The 23,064-nt window shown below is 36.9% G+C and overlaps 1 protein-coding gene and 1 long non-coding RNA gene across 2 annotated transcripts; one reads left to right on the forward strand and one right to left on the reverse strand.

Moving 5' to 3' along the window:
- Positions 1–5,086: 5,086 nt before the first annotated feature.
- lbx2 (ladybird homeobox 2) lies at positions 5,087–9,815 on the reverse strand. Its single transcript, XM_074649085.1, has 2 exons — positions 8,380–9,815; positions 5,087–5,665 (listed from the first exon to the last, which is right to left on the reverse strand). The coding sequence occupies exons 1-2, from the start codon at positions 8,717–8,719 to the stop codon at positions 5,208–5,210; spliced, it is 798 nt and encodes a 265-aa protein (XP_074505186.1). The 5' UTR covers positions 8,720–9,815; the 3' UTR covers positions 5,087–5,207.
- On the forward strand, positions 5,629–6,766 carry LOC141775590 (uncharacterized). The gene is made up of 2 exons (XR_012595626.1): positions 5,629–5,764; positions 6,624–6,766. It is a non-coding gene; the product is annotated as an uncharacterized LOC141775590 (long non-coding RNA).
- Positions 9,816–23,064: the final 13,249 nt, after the last annotated feature.

The following is a 23,064-nucleotide window of genomic DNA, read 5'->3' on the forward strand; positions in this document are numbered from 1 at the left end:
TGTATGTTTCTGTTTTGATTACACCCACAGTGAGTTATATGATGGTCAAAAAATGACACTTTTCATCGGATCATAAAATCTTCTTCCACTGTGTTTCAGTCCCTACCTTCCCTCTGGCAAACACTAAACATGAGTCACAGCCATAAAGCTGCGACTGGTGGATCTTTGCAGCAGCAGTAGTTTTATGTCTCTTATCTCGACCGTGTAACTCTCAGCTCCTTCAGGTTCTGGATCGCTCCGCCTGCTCGAGGCAGATTTACAGCTGTGCCATGTTCTTTCAATATTTATAATTGACCTTACTGTAATCCGACTTGTATTCAGTGCCTGGAAATTGTCTTGTATCCCTCCCCTGAATGGTGGTTTTCAGTAAATGTGTCACAGATTTGCTGTGTTATTGATTAGATGCAGGTGTATTTAAGATGACTCGTCTTTGACGATGACTTCTAAAAACTGTACTAGCGGTGATTTAGATACAAATACCTACGCTATCATCTATTTTGTTATATTTTTTACTCATTGAAAACAATCTTTATTTTTTTATTAGATATTAAAATGTCCTTTTTTGTTCCAACATTTCCAAATCACAAAGTTCGTATTATTATTTTTTTTTATTAGAGCACATAGTTTTTTGTTTTTTTAATTAAAGCATTATGGTTTGGCTTTAAAAAAAGTTGGCAAACATAAAAACTCAGATGGTAATATTACATCAGTGTTTTTGTTTTTTTTCATTTAAAGGGGAACTTAAGCGATTTATCATTTTGTTTCCATAAAGTTGGGGATTAGCAATAGACAGATTTAAAAATGAATGGTCAACATTGCTGCAGCAGAGGCAGAGAGATCCTGACTTTTCATCCCTAGTATGGGCCAAGCTCCAAAAAATGCTGGAATCTACATTTCCATTAATGCAACTCAATAGCATCATTCATTAGATCTTCCATGCCTGATAAATGTGCACATCTTTCAAACTCCACACCCCTGGTTTGTTTTAAATGTGTGGTCTGCGATAACTCATCAGGGTTATTTTTTTAGGCTTCAGAAAACTCCCTCCATAGCCACATTTGACATTATACTGTACAAATGTTTTCACAGGAACTATAGAACTTCTTTCGATGAGTAAACTCAGCTTCATGTGTAAAATCAGTGGCGTGCCCCTTTAAGCACATAGTTGCCATCACAAAATGTAAAAGCGGCAGAGACAGCTGGCATTCCACCTCATCTTTTAAATGTTTATGTGACAGGATAACTGGCGATATTTTATTGCACATTTTAGAAGCTTGCAGAGAGAAACAAATTTGGTGGATTCAAGCAGTCTGAAGGCTTGACGAGGATCGCTTCTTGTGCAACATTTTTCCAAAACAAAAACTCCCATCCAGACCCACCACCTCTTTATCTTTGCAGGATTCCACTGACCACCATCTCTCTCTCTCTCCGTAACTAACTCTGTTTTGTAAAGTCAATCCTCTCAGTTTGACACTAGGTGGCACACTTGGTGCTCCTCAGACATCAGCCAGGAGGGAAGCTTTGATGTGTGTGATCTTGTCCAGAGTGAAAGGAAAGACTCTGATAACCTGACACGGGCTGATAATATATACACGCCTTGTATCTTATTCTGTCTCTACTCTTTCTAAGTAGACCGTGCTGCAGCAGCCAGAACATTTCAGTAACACTTTACTAAGTTGCACGTGTGGCATTTTGAATATCCCTTTGAGAAATTGCTGTAAATAACACAGTAAATGTGCTTAATGCATGTGTAACACCGGGACAGCATGGTGAAGGTAAACGGCATTTTTGTTCCACTGTACAAAGACGGATATCGGTGCTTGGTGTTTATGTGTCGTAAAGGTCAAAGGCTAGAAATGCAGTTTAGATTTCATATAAAAGAAGAGCACGTGTTGCATCAAGGGCAGAACAGTTTTCCATTTTACTGCAGAGGTCAATAACGTGGAATAAGGCAGGTGTGGGGTAAAGACTTGTCCGATGTTCTCCCAACTGAAGGAGAGATGCCATAAACAAAGGTTTAAAGGACAGTTGGGGGCTGAACAATTTAAAGTCTTGTTTTCCAAAGCTAGTTTGGAGATATTTTTTATATTTTTCCAATAACTTTAATAACACCTTGAAGTTAATTTGAATCTTCAGGCCCCATGTGGCCATGTTTTTAAATGACGGATAAAATGAACTCCTTGTAAACCTGCACACCAGTCAGCACAACATACACACACACACACACATGCATAGTATTGGTTTCCACCAGCCACCCTTATAAAGCCTGAGCAAGTCCCTTCGGGGCACTCCTATGCTGAAAAAACACTAATCCCCCAAAGCTGTGACCTTTAGGCCCAAATACAGAATTTCAGGTTCCAGTTGGACCGCTCAGTTAGATCACAGCTTGTCTCTCTTGGCACCTCTGGGCTTTAATTTTTCTGATCATAATACACCGGGAGAAATGTGCATCTAAATGTGGCCCCCCCAACAAAGGGGACTGCTGATTTTGGAGAGCTGGTGTGTATAATTCACCTGAGTCAAAGACAAGAATATAACTGTGATGGTGAAACTGATGCAGTCATTCAACATGGAAAACGTAAAATAATAATAATAGTCAACTGCATTTTAATAGTTAGATTGATAAGTGGATATTTGTTATATTTCAGTTTTAAATTCCATTATAAAATAATACAATAAAACCAATAAAATAAAGGAATACCACTGAGATAAAGGAATATAATAATGATTATTATGCTTGGCTCAATTTACAATTAATTGTTTATAAAAAACAAACAGTGATGCTCTTTTCGTGTATATACAGGCTATATACAGTATATATGTATTCAGTTTGTCCACTGACTTGTATTTAAAGCTCCATCCTCTGTGTTGTTCCTGCTGCCAGTGCAGAGTGGCTCCATAATAAAAGGGCCTACTTGACTTTTCAACCTCCACGATTCCAGCCGATTACTTCTATTGTGTGCACCAGCTTGCTCTGTTTCTATACCCATCCAAAAAAAAGAACAAAAAAAATCTGTCCTAACAAGCCCCTTTAGTTTCCTTCAGTCTCAAAGTCTGTCTTGATTTTTTTTTTTTTTTCAAACGCAGGTGGCAGTGAGAGGGCCTGATATCATTTGTTTCCATTGCGAACATTATTTGAAAAACCTGGTATATATCTGCCTTCCAAATAAGTAGTACTATATTTTAAGCTTATTAAGATTTTAAGTTTGTATTTCAGAGAAAAGAGGGATCCCACAGAGCGTAAAATAAAAGTCTGCTCATAAAATACATTTCAACGTCTAGAAGCCAGATGTGATTATTATTTTCCTCTCGAATATCCACAACATCTGCAGTTACTATGTGTAATTATCAAATAAGATATTTTATTCTTATTTTATTCTAACGTTTTTATCTATTCTTTTATTATACTGTTTAACTTGCACCAACATAACCAAAGCAAATCCCTAGTGTATACCTCATACACCTGGCAATAAACACGATTCTGATTCTGATAATAAATTATTTGCGTCTAAAGTCTCCAAATGAAGAATAAAATGAACCCAATGCGTAATATGGCACATGGCAGTTGCGCGCAAAAGCAGCTATACAATCTTGCAAACCATTTTATATTGAACACTATAAATATTCCTGCTTGTTTTAGTATGAATAGCATTTTATCATCAAATAACTACAATAACATCTCCTCTCTCCACTTCCACACATCCACTTTCACACACACCAAACTCAAAACTGTTGCAAATGGTCGTCCAGCAGCAGCAGCAGCATTTCCACTGCCTCCCATTGAGCTTTATTCATTAGGATCCTCACACTAACCCATTTGCTATTCATGGGAGACTTTTTTTTTTCTCTCTTTTCCAAACAAACCCGAGTCAAGAGTGGCAGATGCGTGCCATTATTGCCCACGGCTCGGTGGAAGCTGTTTTATGTAAGGCAAAGGCGGGTTAACCTAATCAATCATGTCGACTAGTTGTGTTAAAGACGATCCATAGGAGGAGGAAAAGAAAACATATGGTGCAGACCGGGACCTTCTTGTGACAAGATGCATTCAAAGCTGGGCCGAAAGAATGGGAATAAAGGCGATGGAAGGCAGCTAATTGAAGTCATGGCACTTCCAGGCTGAAAGCAAGGGGTCAATTATTCAACCAGGGCAAGATTTTACCAAGCAGAGCAGATTTTTTTTTTTTAGGGGGGGAGGGGGGGATATTTGATGTGTTTGTTTAATGTCTCACAACAATATGTTATCATCTTATAAAAGTCATATTAGTGTGACTTTATCTCCTTAAGCATTCCTATAGAGTGCCATGTGGTGCTCGGGTCATCTTAACTTTCTGAATTTAGAATTTAGAATTTAGAATTTAGAATTTAGAATTTAGAATATCCCTTTAGAGATTCATGTCGTTCTCCATATTTTTTTTGTAACTTCACGTTTTAAATTGAATTCCTTATGGTGTAACAATAATATTCCTTTCCAATGTGTCCTCACTCAGATATTTAATTTAGGATATTATTTTATAATTTTACGCACAGTCACACATCCAAATCGCTTCTTGAAATATCATATAACCTTTATTTACATAGATGCTGATTAAATAGAATGTTACAATAAAATTATCGCATAGGATGTTTCATCTATATACAGAACTCAGAGCGTGTAAAAGTTTGCAGTCGATACTAATAATAAGTGATGCGTCCTTTTGCGCTGATGCGAACAGGCCTGCATGCTTGCAGACACACTTTTCTTCGCTCAGAAGGAAGAAAAAAAATTACACTTAAGGAGGGATGGAGTGACACATCAAAACCCGGGCTGTGCTTGTAAAAAAAAAAAAAAAAAAATAGGGTGATTTAAATATTTGGCAGATCCAAATAAATGACAAGCAAAAAATAATTGCACAACTTTCCATCCCCCCTGGAAAATTAAAATGCTCACACAATTTTCAGTCTTATGCTGTACCATAACAGTGTCTGAAAGGAAACCATGATATTCCTTAAAATACTGTGGTGAAACTTAAAAGGACAGACTTGGAAGGCTGATTTAATAAATTAAAATGGAGAAAAAAAAGAAAAGGAGGAAAAAATTCCTGAAATGTTTTTTTTTTATGTATATATTCTCCTTTTTTAATATCCGTGCAAAAAGTTTGGGAATAAAAATGCCCCCTTTTTTCAATATTCTTTTTTTGTTGCTGCTTATGAAAATCACAGCAATTATGTCAATCGTCCACCTCGATTTCCTCGTCGTCCTCCGAGAACTCATCCGTAGTTTGGTCTCTGGATGAGGATGGAGACTGTGGGAAGTGTCCTTGGGAGGTCGGGGAGATACTTGGCGATCTGGCCTCTGTACCTCCACCCTGCGACTCCTCAATGCTGTCCATGCTGACGAGCTTCTGCAAGGTCTGCGGGTTGATCTTCTTGAGCGACTCCACGTCCGCTTTCATTTCCTCCAGGTCGCGCTTGAGTTTGGCCCTTCGGTTCTGGAACCAGGTGATGACCTGCGCGTTGGAGAGACCCAGCTGCTGCGCGATCTGGTCGCGGTCGGCCGGAGAAAGGTACTTCTGGTACAGAAACCTCTTCTCCAGCTCGTAAATCTGGTGGTTGGTGAAGGCTGTCCGCGACTTTCTCCTCTTCTTCGACGTCTGCCTCTGTCCGAACGCGTTGACATGCTCTCGACCTGGAAGAAGAAAACATACAAGACTCATTAAAACAACCTGGAAGGGTCACTTTCCTCTAAAACTATACAGCAACAACAACAGAGGGCACTGCTTAACAGGCCTGTCTTCTTGGTTTTGGCTTTTTTCCTTAAAGCAAAAATATTTATTTAACTTGATTTCTTGATATGATTGAGCTGATCATTTTTAAATGTCAACATTGACACACAAATTAGAAAATACATGAAATAATTCATCCAAATGAAAAATTCCTCTCCACATTTTTTTTTTTACCAAAACAAGAATGTAATGAAATATTAGAATTGTTAGGTTCATTATTTTTGCAGTGTAACATGCTCGCCACCTTGGAGTGGTGGAAGAAGAAAAACATACAAATACTCATTAAAAACAACCACTAAGGGTCACTTTCTCCTAAAACTACAGCAACAACAACAAAGGGCACTGCTTAACAGGCCTGTCCTCTCATTACATGCTTTGTTTTTGGCTTTTTCCTTAAAGCAAAAAATATTTATTTAACTTGATTTCTTGATTTAATTGAGCTGATATTTTTTTTTTATTGTGTTATAAAGTGGTTACAAAACAAGTGAAGACATGTGCAGGGACATATATAAAAAAGACCAAAATATATTATACAGATAAAGACAAATAACAAAGTACCAAAACAAAATCATCCTTTTTAAATGTCAACATTGTCACAAATATAATAAATTATCACTAAAATAATACATGAAATAATTCATCCAAATGACGAGTTTCTCTCCATATTTTTTTTTTTTACCAAAACAAGAATGTAACCAAATATTAGAATTGTTAGGTTCATTATTTTTGCAGTGTAACATGCTCGCGACTTTGGAGTGGTGGAAGAAGAAAAAACATACAAAAGAGTCATTAAAACAACCTGGAAGAAGTCACTTTTCCCCTAAAACTACAGCAACAACAACAGAGGGCACTGCTTAACAGGCCTGTCCTCTGATTACATGCTTGTTTTTTTTATTTTTTTTTATTTAAGGGTAAAGGAATACATACACATACTTGTAAAGGGACATACAGACAGCAACAACAACATATATAAAACAAACAAAAAAGAAACAAGAAAAAGAAAATTAAAAAAAAGTACTATCCGTTGTAATAGTGCAGTGTCAAGAGATAAGTTCATATTCATATACATACAACCAACCTATATAAATATATATACATACAGTACATACATATGTCTATATCCACACGTGCATTCATATAGATATCCACTTCGACACATTCTCTTACACAATTATTTATTCTATTTTACAGAAAAAAGGATATATTTACATCCCTTTAGTTGACCTTTATCGACATTATTTATTTATTAATTTTGTTTAATATCCATGCTTGGTTTTGGCTTCTTCCTTAAAGCAAAACAATATTTATTTAACTTTGATTTCTTGATTTGATTGAGCTGATCATTTTTAAAATGTCAACATTGTGACAAAAATAAGAAATTATCACTAAAGAAATACATGAAATAATTCATCATCCAAATGAGGAATTTCTCTCCATATTTTTTTTATTTTTTACCAAAACAAGAATATAACCAAATATTAGAATTGTCATTATTTTTGCAGTGTAACACACATTCACATAGTTGTGTGTCATTTATCTTTATGTGTCAGTGTGCATTTTCATCCAACACACTGCTGCATGGAGTATAGGCCATAATAGCTGATTGACTTTTTGACAGCAAGCTGAATATATGACCCCAACCATGTTTTGAACAGTGAATATCAATTCTTACCATCAAATCTCGAGATACAGGGTTCCACGATTTAATAAGGTTAGACTGAAGAAGCACTCTTTTGTACACCAGTCAATCCTAAAACTAAATATGGAGCCTAATAATCCCAGATTAAATGTACATTGAAGGGCCTCTGAATATCGTCTTCTGTGATTGTAATGTTTAAATGTTTGTACCCTTGTTTTTTTGTCTTTGTCCTTTCTGTGATGTTGCAAATGGAGCTGCTGTGATGCAAAACAAATGTCAGACCTGTCTGACAATAAAGTATTATCGTATCGTATCGTAGGTGTTGGAGTGGAATGCAGGTGGAGGTGCATGAATGATATAATCTGTTTTAATTATTATTATCGTATATTAGTCAACATTTAAATGCGTAATATGTGCCATTTTCCATTTTTTCTTATCTTATGCTGTTACGCATTCCTATACAGCTGTATTTATTTAACTTGATTTCTTGATTTGATTGAGCTGGTCATTTTTTAAATGTCAACATTGTCACAAAAATAAGAAATTATCACTAAAAAAATACATGAAATAATTCATCCAAATGACGAATTTCTCTCCATATTTTCTTTTTTTTACCAAAACAAGAATATAACCAAATATTAGAATTGTCATTATTTTTGCAGTGTAACACACATTCACATAGTTGTGTGTCATTTATACCTTTATGTGTCAGTCTGCATTTTCATCCAACACATGAGTATAGGCCATAATAGCTGATTGACTTTTTTGACAGCACGATGAATATATTAGTCAACATTTAAATGCGTAAATGTGCCATTTTTCCATTTTTTATCTTGTGCTGTTACGCATTCCTATACAGCTGTCCCAAAAATCAAAACAAACCCAGCTGCGAGTCAGCTGTGATTGCAGTGGTGCATTGCTCCACCTTTAAAGTTGTTATCTGCAAAAATAGATTTCACATAAAAAAAAAGTATTTACCTTCAGCTGCCTGGATAACACTGACTTCCAGACCCTTAAAGGTTTTGCTGGCCAGCTCCTCCAGCGCGCACAGCGGCGAGCTGGGAGTGCTGATCCCGTTCCTCGCAGAGTTGGAGCCGGTCACTTTCTCCAACACTCTCGGCGGACAGATACTGATACTGGTGGTGACCGACTTCTTCACCGACGGTTTGTTTAGGATATCCTCTATGCTGAACGGCGTTAAAGGCTTGTTGGAGTTGGCCGGCGGCGGCAGCTGATCCAAAGGAGCCCGTCTCCTCTCCTCTCCACTGGACTGCTGCAACACAGAACCTGCAGCCTTCATGTCTTTACTGGAGGTCATCGCAGTCCAGAAGAATCGCTGCTGCTGCTTCCAGAAAAAGTTGATTATTTCATTCAAATGGCAAGTTTTACGCGTCCACAAGTGTCTCCTCTCTTAGACCCAGATCTATATTTTGCAACTTAGCTCGCCTGAGAGCTGTCCTCCAACATAACCATGCTGCTTCGGGCGTATAGTTGTAAAAAGCAGCCGGACTTGTATTCCTCCTCAGAGAGTCGCAGTTCCTCTGCCAAGCTCCATGTAGATCTTTAGGAAGTAACAGACTGGAGGGGGGTGAATCCCTGCAAGCTGTCTCAAAGCAGCAAGAAGAAAGAAGAAGAAAGCGACTGCTAACGAGTTATTGTTGATTGGGCGAAGTTCAATTAGAGAAACACTACACTACTTGCTGACCCTGCTGCTGCGTCTTAAAGGGCCGGACCATAATAAACTAATTGGACGTGAGGGAGAGGAGGAGTCTGTTGCAGAAGAGGAGGAAGATGATGTCCTGAGTGTTTATGCATCTGTTTCCCTCTGCTGGTGGTGTGTTCTGCTAGAAAAGGGAGAGTTAAAATACTGCCACCAGCATCTTTTGCATTATGGAAAAGTTTGGAGGAACAGCGAGCCAACAATGGTCTCCAGCAGTGATATTCATTTAGTCATTTTTCGTGCGTAATTACGCATAGGGCGTTGTGCGTAATGTGCGCATTAGGCAACTGTGTTGCACCGGAATTTGGCTTGAATTAGCCACAATGAGCACATCCACGGACCTGATTGTGAAGTCTATTAAAATAATTTGCCTACAAGTAAACAGAAGCTGTTCAGGTTAACCCATTGTTCAACACAGACAGGTGATGGATTTTTGATTTTTCTTTATGACATCGGATAGGTGACAAATTATTTTAATCTGAAACTAAAAAATATATTTTTAAATGATGGTTCATATTTATTTGCTGTATGACTCTAATACCTGATTTTTCTTTATGACATCAGATAGGTGACAAACTATTCTAATCTGAAACTATAAAATATATATGTTTTTTAAATGATGGTTCATATTTATTTGCTGTATGACTTTAATACCTGGAGATATTATAAAGCTTTTTATCTGAGACTGAAGCCACATATTCTTAAGATTTAAAAAAAACGACAAAATCAGAAAGAAAAGACACAATTTCAGAGTTTGTTTATTTTTGTTCATGAAGTTTTTATGTTCTATTTGTTTTTTTCTCGGTATATAACCCCGTGTGACAACATGACCCTGCAGGTATATAGAACCCAGATTTACAGTGTAATTTAATCCGTATAGCGTGAAACAAGCGGATAATAAAGGTGACGCCGGGCTGTTTGCTCAGAGTCTGAGGATGGAAAATGTGAATTTGAGGGTTTAGGATGTAAAGAGAGACAAAACGGGGACTTCTTGGACGCCGAGGAAAGCAGCAGGTACGTCTGCTCAGAGGAAACACACCTTGTTTTGTTCTAGGCTTGTCCTATTCAACACATTTAGCTGTTGTTACCGCATGTATTCGTTTTGATGCATTTTAGAGAATGCATATAACCTGTAAGCAGAACGAAATATATATTTTACAGTTATGAGAAAAATGCAATTGTATCCTAACAAAAGCTTCTACAATAAAATGACAAAATTTAGCCTATATTTTTTGCAGCTAAATTATAATCTATGTGCCAACATCTGAGGCTGAATAAAACAGGGAATTTGAGTTTTTAAAAAAAATATACAATCAGATTATTCTGACCCATTTGGATGCAGCCTGCCTGCAGCACCAGGAAGCCACTGCGGAGAGTCTTGTGCCAACAGGAGCATATGGTGACATTGGTTTAGGGACAGAGTTATAAAACAGCAGGAAATTCTATTAGCTACCTTGGAGGTCCACCCTTTGTGGCTGCTTTGAATATATATTTCTCCATAACAAGCAGGAGTTTGTGGGGGTAAATTAAGTTGGGGGAATTTGGACGGAAACATGCATCGTTTTGATTAAAAAAAAAATAAATAAAAGTGCAGGTATAGCTGAACATTTCGGCTGCAGGTCTGAGCAGATATTAATAACACCATGATTGTGATTCACCTTGACACGTGCATTAAAAATTTGTTTGAGCTGGCATTTTTGCACATTTGCCATATAAAGAAAGGAATGATAATTTAAAAAAAAAATGAAAGTAAAAAAAATAATATACCTTATTTGACAGAAAACTGAGATTAAATGGATAGTATATCATATTTTTTCATACAATAATCTCCCGAGATTTGGATAATATTACATTTTCCCTGCAGGCCTCTATATCATCCACACTGGGGGTCATGATTATGAGATGGAGGAAAAACCTGGTAATTTTATTTTACTGTTAATTCTACAGATTTGTATCACTGAAGACCATCTGGACGCACACTGCTGTAGATTATTAACCTCAGATTTAGTTTTAAGTGTATTTAAGTGTCCCCAAACAACGGTCCAATGGGCTTTAAGGTCTGAAGTGAAGCAGTGATGGTCAGAAAGTTCCCTTTTTTTCCTCTTTGGCTTAATTTAAACGTTAATTAGAAGCAGAGCAGCTGACATCATCAATCATCAGCTCTTGAGGGATTTAATTGGAGGATTGGCTTTGCTTTTACCTCCTATCAGTACCACCTTACTCCAAAAAAGTAGTGCGTTACATTATTATTAAGCCACTTCAAAAAGATTATTATTAGATTTTTCTCTCTTTCTGAGGAGCAATTTATCAAACAGCACATCCATTTCTCTCCTCTTACATTTAAAACTCACTGGTCCTATTAATAATCAGGAGGAGGTGAATGTGCAGTGTTCGTGTCATCCTTTGGCTCGATAAAAATCAAAGCAGTGGGAAAACTCCCACCCGGTAAAGGTCATCCGAGCTTTCTCTCATTAATCACCGAATTAATATATCAGGCAGAGTATCCAGTTCAGCATCTCCATCTGAGGCTCCGAGAAGGTGACGACAAATGCAACAACTGCAGTAATAATCCTGAACATTTCATTTTGTTACAGTGCTGGAACGCGTTACTGATCATCTTCTCCATGCAAACAGCTGGGCGAGCCGAGACTCAGGTGTGTTTTGCACAGAAAAAAACATTTATTTGCAGCCGAGGGAAGATGATTTTAAATGCATTTTTTGTTTTTATTTCGATTGAACACCGTTTATTATAAGGAAAAAGCACAAACCCTTAAAAGCAATATAATTAAAATCTGCAGGAGACGATTATAGGTGCAATTATTCCTACTTAATAGCACATTTCATCTCTCTATAATAATAATAAAAAATCAAAAAAGAGCCATGTTCTGCAAATATTTAAGAGGGATATTAAGAATTATATTACAGCAAATTAAACAGAGGGAAAATGCAATAAAAAAGTCGTCAAGGTCATCATAGAGCACCGTAAATAAATCTCCATAGCAATATTATAAACATATCAAATTTCATTGGAGACAAAAATAACATAGAGTTTAATAAGGTCACAATAAAATCAGCATTCATTCTTTCATTCCCTTTTAGAAGCTTAAAGGGGGGGTTTTTTGGCAAAAAAATTACAGTAATTTTATCCCTAAAATACAAGTAATTTTAATTATGATGTAGTTCATGTGTAAAGGCTGCGTGTTTGTCTCCAGTGCTGTTGTAAAGAGGCAGCTCTCACAGCGCAGCGTGTCGTCCTGTATTATGAAAGAAAACAGCTGTAAACGCCTCTCAGTAGAACATGATCCAGGAGAAGAAGGCTGCCCAGGGCGCTGTGGACTCTGTGTGTGTTTGTTTCCTTTCTCAACCGACCTGCTTCCACTGTGAAACACACCGAATTAAAGGCCTGATCAAGGTGCGTGTTGATGAGGCTCCATGGCACTTCTGTTTAATTGCTTTGTTTTGTTTTTTTTACAGCACAAGTAGCTTCATAGTCAAAACGTGAAATATTACTATATGGAATATTGGAGTAAACAAAGTCAAAATAATGTTGTTGTTTTTTACACATAAGTAGCTTCATAGTCAAAACGTGAAATATTACTATATGGAATATTGGAGTAAACAAAGTCAAAATAATGTTGTTTTTTTTACACATAAGTAGCTTCATAGTGAAAACGTGAAATATTTCTATATGGAATATTGGAGAAAACAAAGACAAAATAATGTTATTTCAAGTGACAGAGAGGCTGAGTGCCAAAAAATAAAAACAACAATACGAAAATTAAAATAAAAGAATTCCTAGATTTATTCAGAGAATATACATTTTAGTAAAACAATCAAGAAAAAATAGATAAACCCATTTGTTGTTGTTTTTTTTTCTCGTAAATGGTGAGGCCACCTCATCCCACCTGCTCTGTCCTGTGTGTCTATTATCAAGCCAATATCAAATTAAGAGGGTGTTGGTACTTTGGTGTCACTCATGGAGGCTGTTCTTTCCAAGCTGTCCTCGAACGCACCGTTACAGTTTTGACGTCGCACCGTCGGTTGAGACGCACAGGTGTTCAGCTTCAAGCTGTTTGGGAGGTGACGTCAGTGACGTCGTCCGTTCTCATTGGCTATTATTAGTCTCCGTCCAGGGCATTCCGTTGCATCATTAATCTTCAGTGTTCTTCGTTTGTTTCAGTAGCAGCTCTCATACTCTGGTCTTTAGATGTTGCTGCTGTTAATTGGATTTCTGAGGAGAAAGTGTGGAGCAATTACTGTTGATTGATGGGATGTTATTGTGTGATACAACCAATCAAACTAACAGCTCAGAGAGGATGTTGGTGCAGGAGATGCTGCTGCTGCTGATGATATACATTTAAGATCAATTTCTCTTCTCTTTTTAAATTTCATCTTGGTATAACAATAAGATCTAAACTTCACTCAATTTGGACTCAAAAGCTTTGGTATGTTAGTGCCCAAACCTTACCCAGACTAATGACACCAAAGCTGCAACTATATTATTTTCATTATGGATTTATCTGCAGATCATTTTTTTGTGTAATCCATTTTCGTTTACATAATGTCAGAAAATAGTGAAGGTGTCATATTCAAATCAAAAAATAATTTGTCAGACAAACATTTCAAAGATGTTCAATTTACTCTCACATATTAGGGGCTTGGTAATATATCAATATTTTATCAATATCGTGATATGAGACAATAAATCGTCTTAGATTTTGGATATCAAAATAAGGTAATATGGCATAAGTGTTGTCTTTTCCTGGTTTTAAAAGCTGCATTTTGTGTATTAGAGTAAAGTGAGTACCAGACTGCTGTTCCTTTACCCACTTAGTCATTATATCCACATTACTGATGATTATTTATCAAAAATCTCATTGTGTAAATATTTTGTAAAAGCACCAGTAGTCATCCATACAATATCGTCATTGAGGTATTTGGTTTAATAATATTGTGATATTTGATTTTCTCCATATTGCCCAGCACTGGCAAAAATATGACAGAAATAAAGGAAGCAAATCCTCACATTTGAGACGCTGGAACCAGTGAATGTTTGGTATATTTGCTTGAAAATAAAGGCTGAAACTATTAATCAATTATCAAAATTGTTGCCAAATAATTACTTCAGCTCTAAATTACACCCTTGACCGTCTGGCATATAGACCTATGCTCAGAGAGTATACAATATTTTAATATGTAGTACTGCTACACATCAAATATAAGTGATATTATAATATAGTATACTAAAATCATTGATTTTCAAATGGTGTTGGTGAACACTGCTGTCCCACAATACAACACACATCAAAAATAAGGAAGATGCAGTCAGAACTGCAAATAATGTCCATATTGACAGATCATAACAATTGTCAGGTAGTACAACAGTTCTGGTAAAATCTCAGAACTCGAAGAAATAAAGTAAGAAATCCTTGATTTTAAAATTGACAGTAGCCTAACACAGCTTGGAACATCTGTCGGCATGAAACTTGTATCATTTTCTGTTGCTGCAACATAAACTAGTGTCATTCCTGTACCCTAACTGCCATCAGTGTATATTTGCAGTGTCAATAATTGGGTCACAGACGTAATGAACAAGGTGATGCTGTTATAATTGTTGATCAGAGCCCAATACACTGTGAACTTAACACACCTGCTTCCATCAGATACAGATGAAGAGATAGTGCTTAGATTTTATAGTGTTGTTCCACCACCACCCACTACATCTCCTCTGACATGTACTGATCCGTTTGGATTCCCAGTAAGGCCGCAGAGATCCACAAATAAACAAGACCAAACCGCTTCCGAGCCCTTCCACCTCTGAACACACAGCTACAGTAGACCTCTGTGGCTTCATTGAGTTCACACACACTCCTCTCTCCGCCCCCCTCCGTCTCCAGGGAGAGGACCGTGGTCGTCCTCGTTGCTCTCTAATGGCCCACCAGGGCCCATTTAAGATCATAAAGAAGGATATGTGGAAGCTTTAAGCAGGATTACAGCAGCATTAAGGCTGAATGCTTCTGCTGTTTGACTCTTGATTAGCTTCATTACTGTGTAATTAGCCCAGTGACTGGAGGTACAGAGCGAGGAATCTGATACCACACATTAGATCTAGATTGTTAATGTGTCTGTGGCGTTTGTTGCCCCAAAGCCATCTTGTCCACGAAGAGCAACTAAAATGACCCTCACTAATATTATTCTAATTATTATTAAAGCTTGCATGGCAATTGGAAAAAATGAATTCTCCTTGCACAGGGCTGTTGGTTGATTTTACCTCATGGGACATGCTGATGGAGTCTTTTTTATTCTTTATTAGTTAATAATGACCTTATACATTTGAGGTATACCTGCATAGCTGAAGGGGTTAAGTTATAAATGTAAAATCAGCATTTTGTGTGTTCATCATAATACAAATATGTTACTCAAAAAACAAATATTAATGCAAACAAACATTTTACAGCTTAAGAAAACATTAATGCTTTGAGTTTTGGGGTCGTGGAGGGACCCTTTTGTTTGCATTTGGATCTTGAATTGAGCTTTAAATTATCATAATTGTTATTAAATTATCTTTTTTTATTTGTTATTTTGCAAACATCAAAATTGCAGTGCACTGATCATTTGACTCTTATAGGAACTACAAGTCAGTGTCAAGAAAAATATATTTTATTTTGACTTTCAACAAACAGTCTTTACTGTGAATTATTTGAGTCTTTAGTGAGAAAAAAACATCACTGATCAGTTTTAAATTCAGTATATTATCTTTGTCATACTGGCTACACACACACACACACACACACACACACACACACACACACACATACGTGCACATGGCCTGAGATCTATTTATATAAATGATGATGGGAGTCTGTTGCTGAGCTGCTCTGTGATCAGGAGTGACCACAACGTGAACGCTCGACAGGCCAAAGTGCAGAGCAAAGACCTTCATGATGAAGAGTTTCCAGTTTTCAAAAATGGCTCGAAAACTAGTGCTGTTGTTGTTTTTGGGGGATTTTTGGAGTACCAGAAATGTGAGTTTGCCCAAATTATACAAATAATATGTAGAAAAGTCTCATATTGTTGTTATCCAATTCCAGGTCCAACAAATTACATTCCTGTTAATTAATGTGTTTGTGTGTTGTTGCAGATAAATCAAGGTTTTGTTAGTAGACTTACAGTGAAACAAGCAACAAAACAACCAACTCTACACATATTAATGACACTGAATTAAACATAGTTTGCATGCTCACATGCTAAACATAATCTCCAATTTACATATACACTCACATTTACTAGTAAAAGCGAGAATACATCACTCTTTCTGAGCCACTGACTGACTTGTATTTATATGCTGCAATTATTGCAGTGAAATATAGCACTGACATTTCACTTGCTTCTGTGCAGGCAACAAAACAAAAATGTATGTACTAGCATTATGACACTCATTATTTGTCCATTCGTTCCACGGTTTTAGCTGTTAAATGAACCGAGAAAACGTTTTTGTTCCTCTGCAGCATGTGAACAGTAAAACAATGTACGAGCAACAAGCTCAAGCAGCCTACAGGATGTTTGACTAAAGCCTTTTTTTGAAATGAGAGGAAAAAAAAAACTCCGCTCAGGGCTCCTATAAGGCCCATCTTCTCTCATGTCCCTGTACATATCTTGGCAAATGAAGACAAATGCTTGTGAGAGCACACCACGTTCCAGGGGAGCTTTCAACAAATTAATCACTTGCAATTCTACCCTTGTCCGCTTGGGCGCCCGGCGGGCCCCTGATGCAAGCGTTCGAACGTACGTAATGAGGGGGCTCATCGTCGAACTCTCCTTTACGAGCTCCTCCAAACAAGAAAAACACAAATGAATAAGTGAAGCCACCTCTCTGGAGGGGCGTCGTTTTCTTTAGATGGTGTGGCGCCTCGACCTCCAAGATCACCCCTCTACCCCTCTAGCCAGTCCTCCTCTCCCTCCTCACATCAGGATTTCATTAAGTGGTGAGCAGAAACCCCCTCGCCCCCCAATCCACTCCACTCCACTCCACTCCACTCCATCACCACCACCCCTTCCTCCCCCTTTGCTCTCTCCTGCGCCACTTTGCTCCCAAACCAAATGAGGAAATAGCTCGTCTGGTCGCTGACAGACCTCGGGTTTGGCCGTAAAGATAAATGACCCAAAGTATTAAAGTTTAACACGTTGACAAAACCCACCTGATCTGTGGGATTAATGCAACAAAAAAATCCATCTGTGGAAAAAAAAAGAGTGGGGGGAGGAGGAGGGTCGGGAGAGGTGATGGGGACTCACAGGAGAGTAATAGCTGGGCACTGGGAAGGTCAAACAATATTTAGGATAAGTATACACATCCAGTGCTGAGAGGTACAACTGTGCAGTGTGTTATAGCTCGTGTGCATCATGCATTTGGGAAGTTCAGCAATTCCACAAAAGGTAAAAACACGCACGCACTCAGTAAGACTTATGGTGCTTAATTGGGTCACATGAAGAACACAAGGAGTGCTTTCACTTAAATTCACATTAATAATCTGATGTTATTCGGAGCAGCGTTTTTGAACATTCCAACCACAACAAAGTGTGTTAGCAGAAACTTAAATATGCTTGCAGAAAATAAGATTATATGACTTCACACCCATATCTTATTGCATATATATGGCGCCATTATTAAATATTAGATGTTTGTTTTCATGCACTTATAAGATGATGGAAGTCTCTTCCTGAACACTGCTGCAGAAAAACAGTCTGAAATCATTTTATCCACACATGTTATGTTTCAAATGCTTTTTGGTTCTCTTAGAAAGTGTTGTGGCTCATCAACACTGTACATTTGAGTCTTTATTTTAGTAATAATTGTATGAATGTTGTTTCATTGCATTATCCAAAAATAATTGAATAAGGAAATGTTGTTTGTCAGATTTAAAGATACTTAATAGAGGCACAAAACACTGTCTATATGCACCTTTAAAACAAAACTATCAGTATTACTGTACAGCATTTACCGCTTGTTATTGAAGTTAGCAGATTATGGCTCTTCAGGCATTCAGGATAATGTATGATCCACATGGAAAGATACATATATTCTTTTATGACCTTTAATCAGGATATGAGGTCATTTCCAAAGTACATTATAGATGTGAATGTGGTCGCTGCATCATGCTTTAGTCCTTGATTATTACTGAATGATCCCCATGGGGACGCTGGTGATTGAGTTGGTGTTATCTTCTATTTAAAGTGGAGGTTAAAGGTGGAAACAGAGTGTATACGTTACCTGTCAATATTCAGAGGATATGGAGCTGTGGTGGGAAACTTCCAGAGTTTAAACATTACATGATGAGTGTTCGTCCTTGTCTGCTTGTGGAAATGTTGGTTTGTTGGTACGTGGACTTTTTAAAAATGTGTTCATTTATTTTTTGCATTTTTAACAAAAGACACTTTATGATCCAGGGATAATGTGCAGCTCATGAATGGAGGGAAATCATATATGAATTATACGTGTTTCTAAGTCCAACACATGTATTGTAATTGTTATCACGTTGTGTTTTTAGCAACCTGTGATTGGCGGATTTGTACTGTCACACTTGACATTTTTATAAATATTTTTTTTATATAACCAAATTTTATTCAACAGTCTGCACATATGATTATACAGTATTACAGATTAATGTTTTTCTTTTTAGACAACAATATCCCTCTTTCATTCCCCTCAACCCCCCAACAATCCACTCCCTTCTGAAAAACAAAATAATTATAAATAAATAATAATATTATAAAAAAATACTAAAATATAGATAAAATGGAAGAAAGGGGGGAACTGGTATTTGTATGAATTATATGCTATTTATTTACGTATGTCTCTCTGTATATGAGGCCAATCATTCTGCTCACTTTTCTCACAGAACCTTTGCCTCCATTATGTTGTATTATATATTTTTTATATTGTGTGTTTAAAGGCTTCATGTTTTCTTTTGCTCACAGTTTGTCAAAACTTCCCAGTGAACTCTGAAAAATATAACGTATTTTTAAAGTGTTTATTGAGGTATTTATCAACAGCTATAATCTCTCTTAGAAATCATTCATGTGATGTATACACAGATATTGAATATATTTCATATCTGGGCTGTATTATATTGTCAGTCATATTTTCTGATACATTTGAACACCACATGTTGATGTATGTTGGATGTATCCACTGTAAATATGATGCTATTAATATTAATACTCTGTGAGGAACATTATTCATCCCAGACTGCAGATTTGTTCACCTCAGATTAGACGTCCAGCAGAGAGCAACAGCTGTAAAAATGATTAGTTGTAATTCCTGTTGTTTGTTTTGCCTACTTGGACCACCAGATAGACGGAGATACTCACACAGGACAATGTGACTGCCAGACCATTTTAATCATTTTGAAAGTAAATGTAATACACCTTTCTCTTCTGTGATTGAGACCTAATGTGTGAAATGTGAAATATGAATTGTCATGATACAGAAAGCAGCTCTCACCTCAGCAGGATAAAACAAACACTAGGAATTATTGGCTGCTATTTGGCCCAATTACGACGGGCTTCATGGAATAATGAATGTGTCCACGTAGGTGAAATATAAGCTATTAAACAAAGTGTATCACAGCTGAGGTGCAGCGCAGCAGTTACTGGAACATGTTTGGATGCTTTAAGCCAGCTGTTAAATCATCATTATACCCTTCTATTTTTCATAGATTCAAATTGAAGTTGCTCCTCTGAGATTCCTTCCTTTATGAAATATTTAAACAGTGATAATGCGTAGGAAGATCAAAAGTATTACTATTAGCCAGATGGTAAAAAGTATTTTCTTAGAGTCATGCTGATGTCAGAAGCTTTGGAGGAAAACCCCTCAGATCTTCCTGTAATGATACTAATTTCTTGTAAACCTGACTAATAGTTACAGGAGAAAAAAACAGAAATTGTAATGCTTTCAAGAGACCCATCCCACCAAAGTCCATTCTGACTTTTGCATTATTTTACAACAAAGCACACTTTAATAATGAAAGATGTTACAAACCTTTACAAAGTCAGGCACTTACCACTGGAAAAAGTATGATATTTAATGATTTATTAACCTTCTTTGTTTGACAAAACTTTTAAAGTTCTCCCATAAGACAACACACTTATACTTTATGTTTGCTTCCTTCATTTCTCAGGTTGAGATATTTCAATGGGCAGGAAAACAGGAAAAATAGCAATAGGAAAAAAAATAAAATCTCAGGGAGGCATAAATATTAAGGGAGTGAAAATACTAAGCGAGGTCTTGGCCCGATCTGTGTCCATAACTTACTCTGCCGCTGTAGTTCATAAATATTAAGAATAGGCCCACACTCCATTGCGACCATGAGCAATGAATCCATGGAGAACAACTCAAAACCTTTTGTTTTATTTTTATTTTCCAAGTCAGCATCGAGGCAGAGTTTGACTCTAAATCTAACAGCCGAACCATTTTCTGTTGTATTTGAGGAGCTGAGCAAGAGTCTTATCCAGTGTTAATAGTTTACTGCTGAGCTCATGCACAACATCGACTATATCATTCATCAATATCTGAATTTTTTTACTGTAAATTTCCAATAAAATCTACAGTTTTTAAGTTGACCTGCTGGCTGGATGACGAATTGACCGTTTCTTTTTTTCCACTCTCAAAAGTTCCCTCTCCTCCTTGTCCCATTTAACACTGTCTGCCTGCATGAATACAAACTGTAGAGAGACAGACACGCATGCATTCACCTCCCACTTCCTCTATGATTTTATTTCCTGCAGCAGAGCCATTTTAATAAATCTCTCCATTTCCTCTGTATAATTTTATGTATGTTATTATATTCTTACCATATTTTCCATGTTGTTGCTGTCATCACTTAGATTCTTATGTGCATCCCAGTTGTGGAACTGCTGGTTTTGTTGTTATTAATTGTACTGCTGGTTGATGGTTTGGTTAACAAGTGATTGTGGATCACCTTAGTTTCTTTCTTTTTATTCCTGTGAACATTTCTGTAGGAGGAGCCACTCTAGGAGAGGAAAAAAGGTCTTACTGGTTCGGTGAAACATAAATCGGCGGAGCCAAAGAACTTCAGTTTTTATATTAGACTGAATCCAAGTGGAAGAGGCAGGGGAGAGAGGAGGAAACTACAATCATGATACGAGTCCTAATGCTCTTGTTAAAGTGGAAACAAAGATCGTTGGCCTATATCTCATCTTGCATGTTCAACCTCAGTTGTCTATATAAAAGTATCTACAAGGTGTGTTTGTTAGACAGCCTGCTGACCTACAGTGCTAACATGAATGACAATGTATGATAATGATGATTAATTCCTTTATTGTCTATAGCATTGTATTCTTTATCTATCTTATCCAGGTTCCCACTTTGCAGTGTGTGTCTGCCACTAACTTGTTTCTGCCTCTGTGCAGTTTGTGTCCAGATGTGGATATCGAGCTGTGAACTGTGGATTTGACTTCCCGATTTATGTTTAATTTTATCTGTGAAAATGCTGTTTGGTTTAACAGCAAAAATACACACTTGTGCTCAGCCTTCCAGCTACTAAACATAAGGATGTGGAGGTTATGGAAGATGGCAAAAACATTGTTTTTCATTCACTGGTCAATTTCGAGATTTTGGGCTATTTTGCTTCCATATAATGTCTTCTTTCAGACTAGTGGAAAGAAAACATCCCAAATACACATTTAGGTGTTTATTTTACTACATTGTCTATTTGTGTCTCTCCTAAATTCACCATAAGGTAGCATTAGATAATCCTGCATTTGCATATTTAAACATAAAATTTACAAAAACCTGTAATACAGAAAAATAATTGTCTTAATGTAAGTAATCAACTGGGGATGTTTCATGGTAATATCTATTAGTTAACATTTATTTACCCTGTTCACTTGTAGTGTCTATTTTACAATATATCCTACATATCTTTAAAGACAGAAATCTCCACTTCAGTAGCACTTTCATACATCAAACTTTCCAGTTTTATTCCTATCTATATTCTGAAGGATTTTACAGAGGGGATTGTTCATATATCATTCATAGCCTGATTTACAATTCATTTTATTCCATAAAAAAACACGGCGGAAATGGATTTTTTCATGGCTGTTGACAGTATTTTCTGATTTATGGAGTGATAAAAAAAGATATCCAAAATGCCCTCTTTAAAAACCTTTTGACTGTAATATGTCAACAAAATGAAACAAGAAATTGAAACCTGGCTTTTAATATTCAGATTTCTATTCTGAAAATGTATGCAAATTAGCACATATTTATTAATTTAATGCCTCATTTGCATATTTAAACAAACATTTTCAGAAAACTTGCCTTACAAAAAAATATTCTTAATGTAAGTAATAGTAAAAGTCAACTGGGGAGTTTTCATGGTGATATCTATTAGTTAATTTGTTTCTTTTCCATTTCGCAAAATAGGCTAATTGACTAAAAGTTTGGTGATTTGTGTATCACATATTTTATTTTGTGGTCCTCGTTGTAACACAATATATTTAGTTGTTTTCCCTCTTTGTTCTGTACCTCCAAAGTTGCTTATTGAGTGTTTGGATTCTGCGTCCTCTGTGTATTTTGGGCGATTGTTACCTGTATTTATGGGTTGTTGTGATCATATCAGCTCAGATACATTTTACCGTGTGAACAGGGCCTCAGAAATGTTTGTACAGGCAGAAACCTCATTCCGCGTTTTCCACAGACTCTCTGTGACTTTGAAAACAATAAGGGGAAAAAAAACTCAAACTTGAACACATCAGTCAACTTTGTGTCCCATTTTTGCCTCCCGAGGATCGACAGTCTGTGTGCAGCGGCCATGGCACACCCCTCAGTGACCACATCCGCCATAAGCAGCCGGAGATGAAACGATATGGAGATTATCGGGACAAAAAGCCTCCCAGCTTGTCACGGGATGCAGAGCGTATTG

The sequence above is a fragment of the Sebastes fasciatus genome, chromosome 10, assembly GCF_043250625.1.
Source record: "Sebastes fasciatus isolate fSebFas1 chromosome 10, fSebFas1.pri, whole genome shotgun sequence".
NCBI classification, from domain to species: Eukaryota; Metazoa; Chordata; class Actinopteri; order Perciformes; family Sebastidae; genus Sebastes; species Sebastes fasciatus.

Bases quoted from the DNA above. Each gene is read 5' to 3' on its own strand.
- lbx2 (XM_074649085.1), bottom strand. From the start codon at position 8,719: ATGACCTCCAGTAAAGACATGAAGGCTGCAGGTTCTGTGTTGCAGCAG. The intron at 5,666-8,379 runs GTAAATACTTTT...TTCTTCTTCCAG, and splicing joins TGTTATCCAGGCAGCTGAAG to GTCGAGAGCATGTCAACGCG.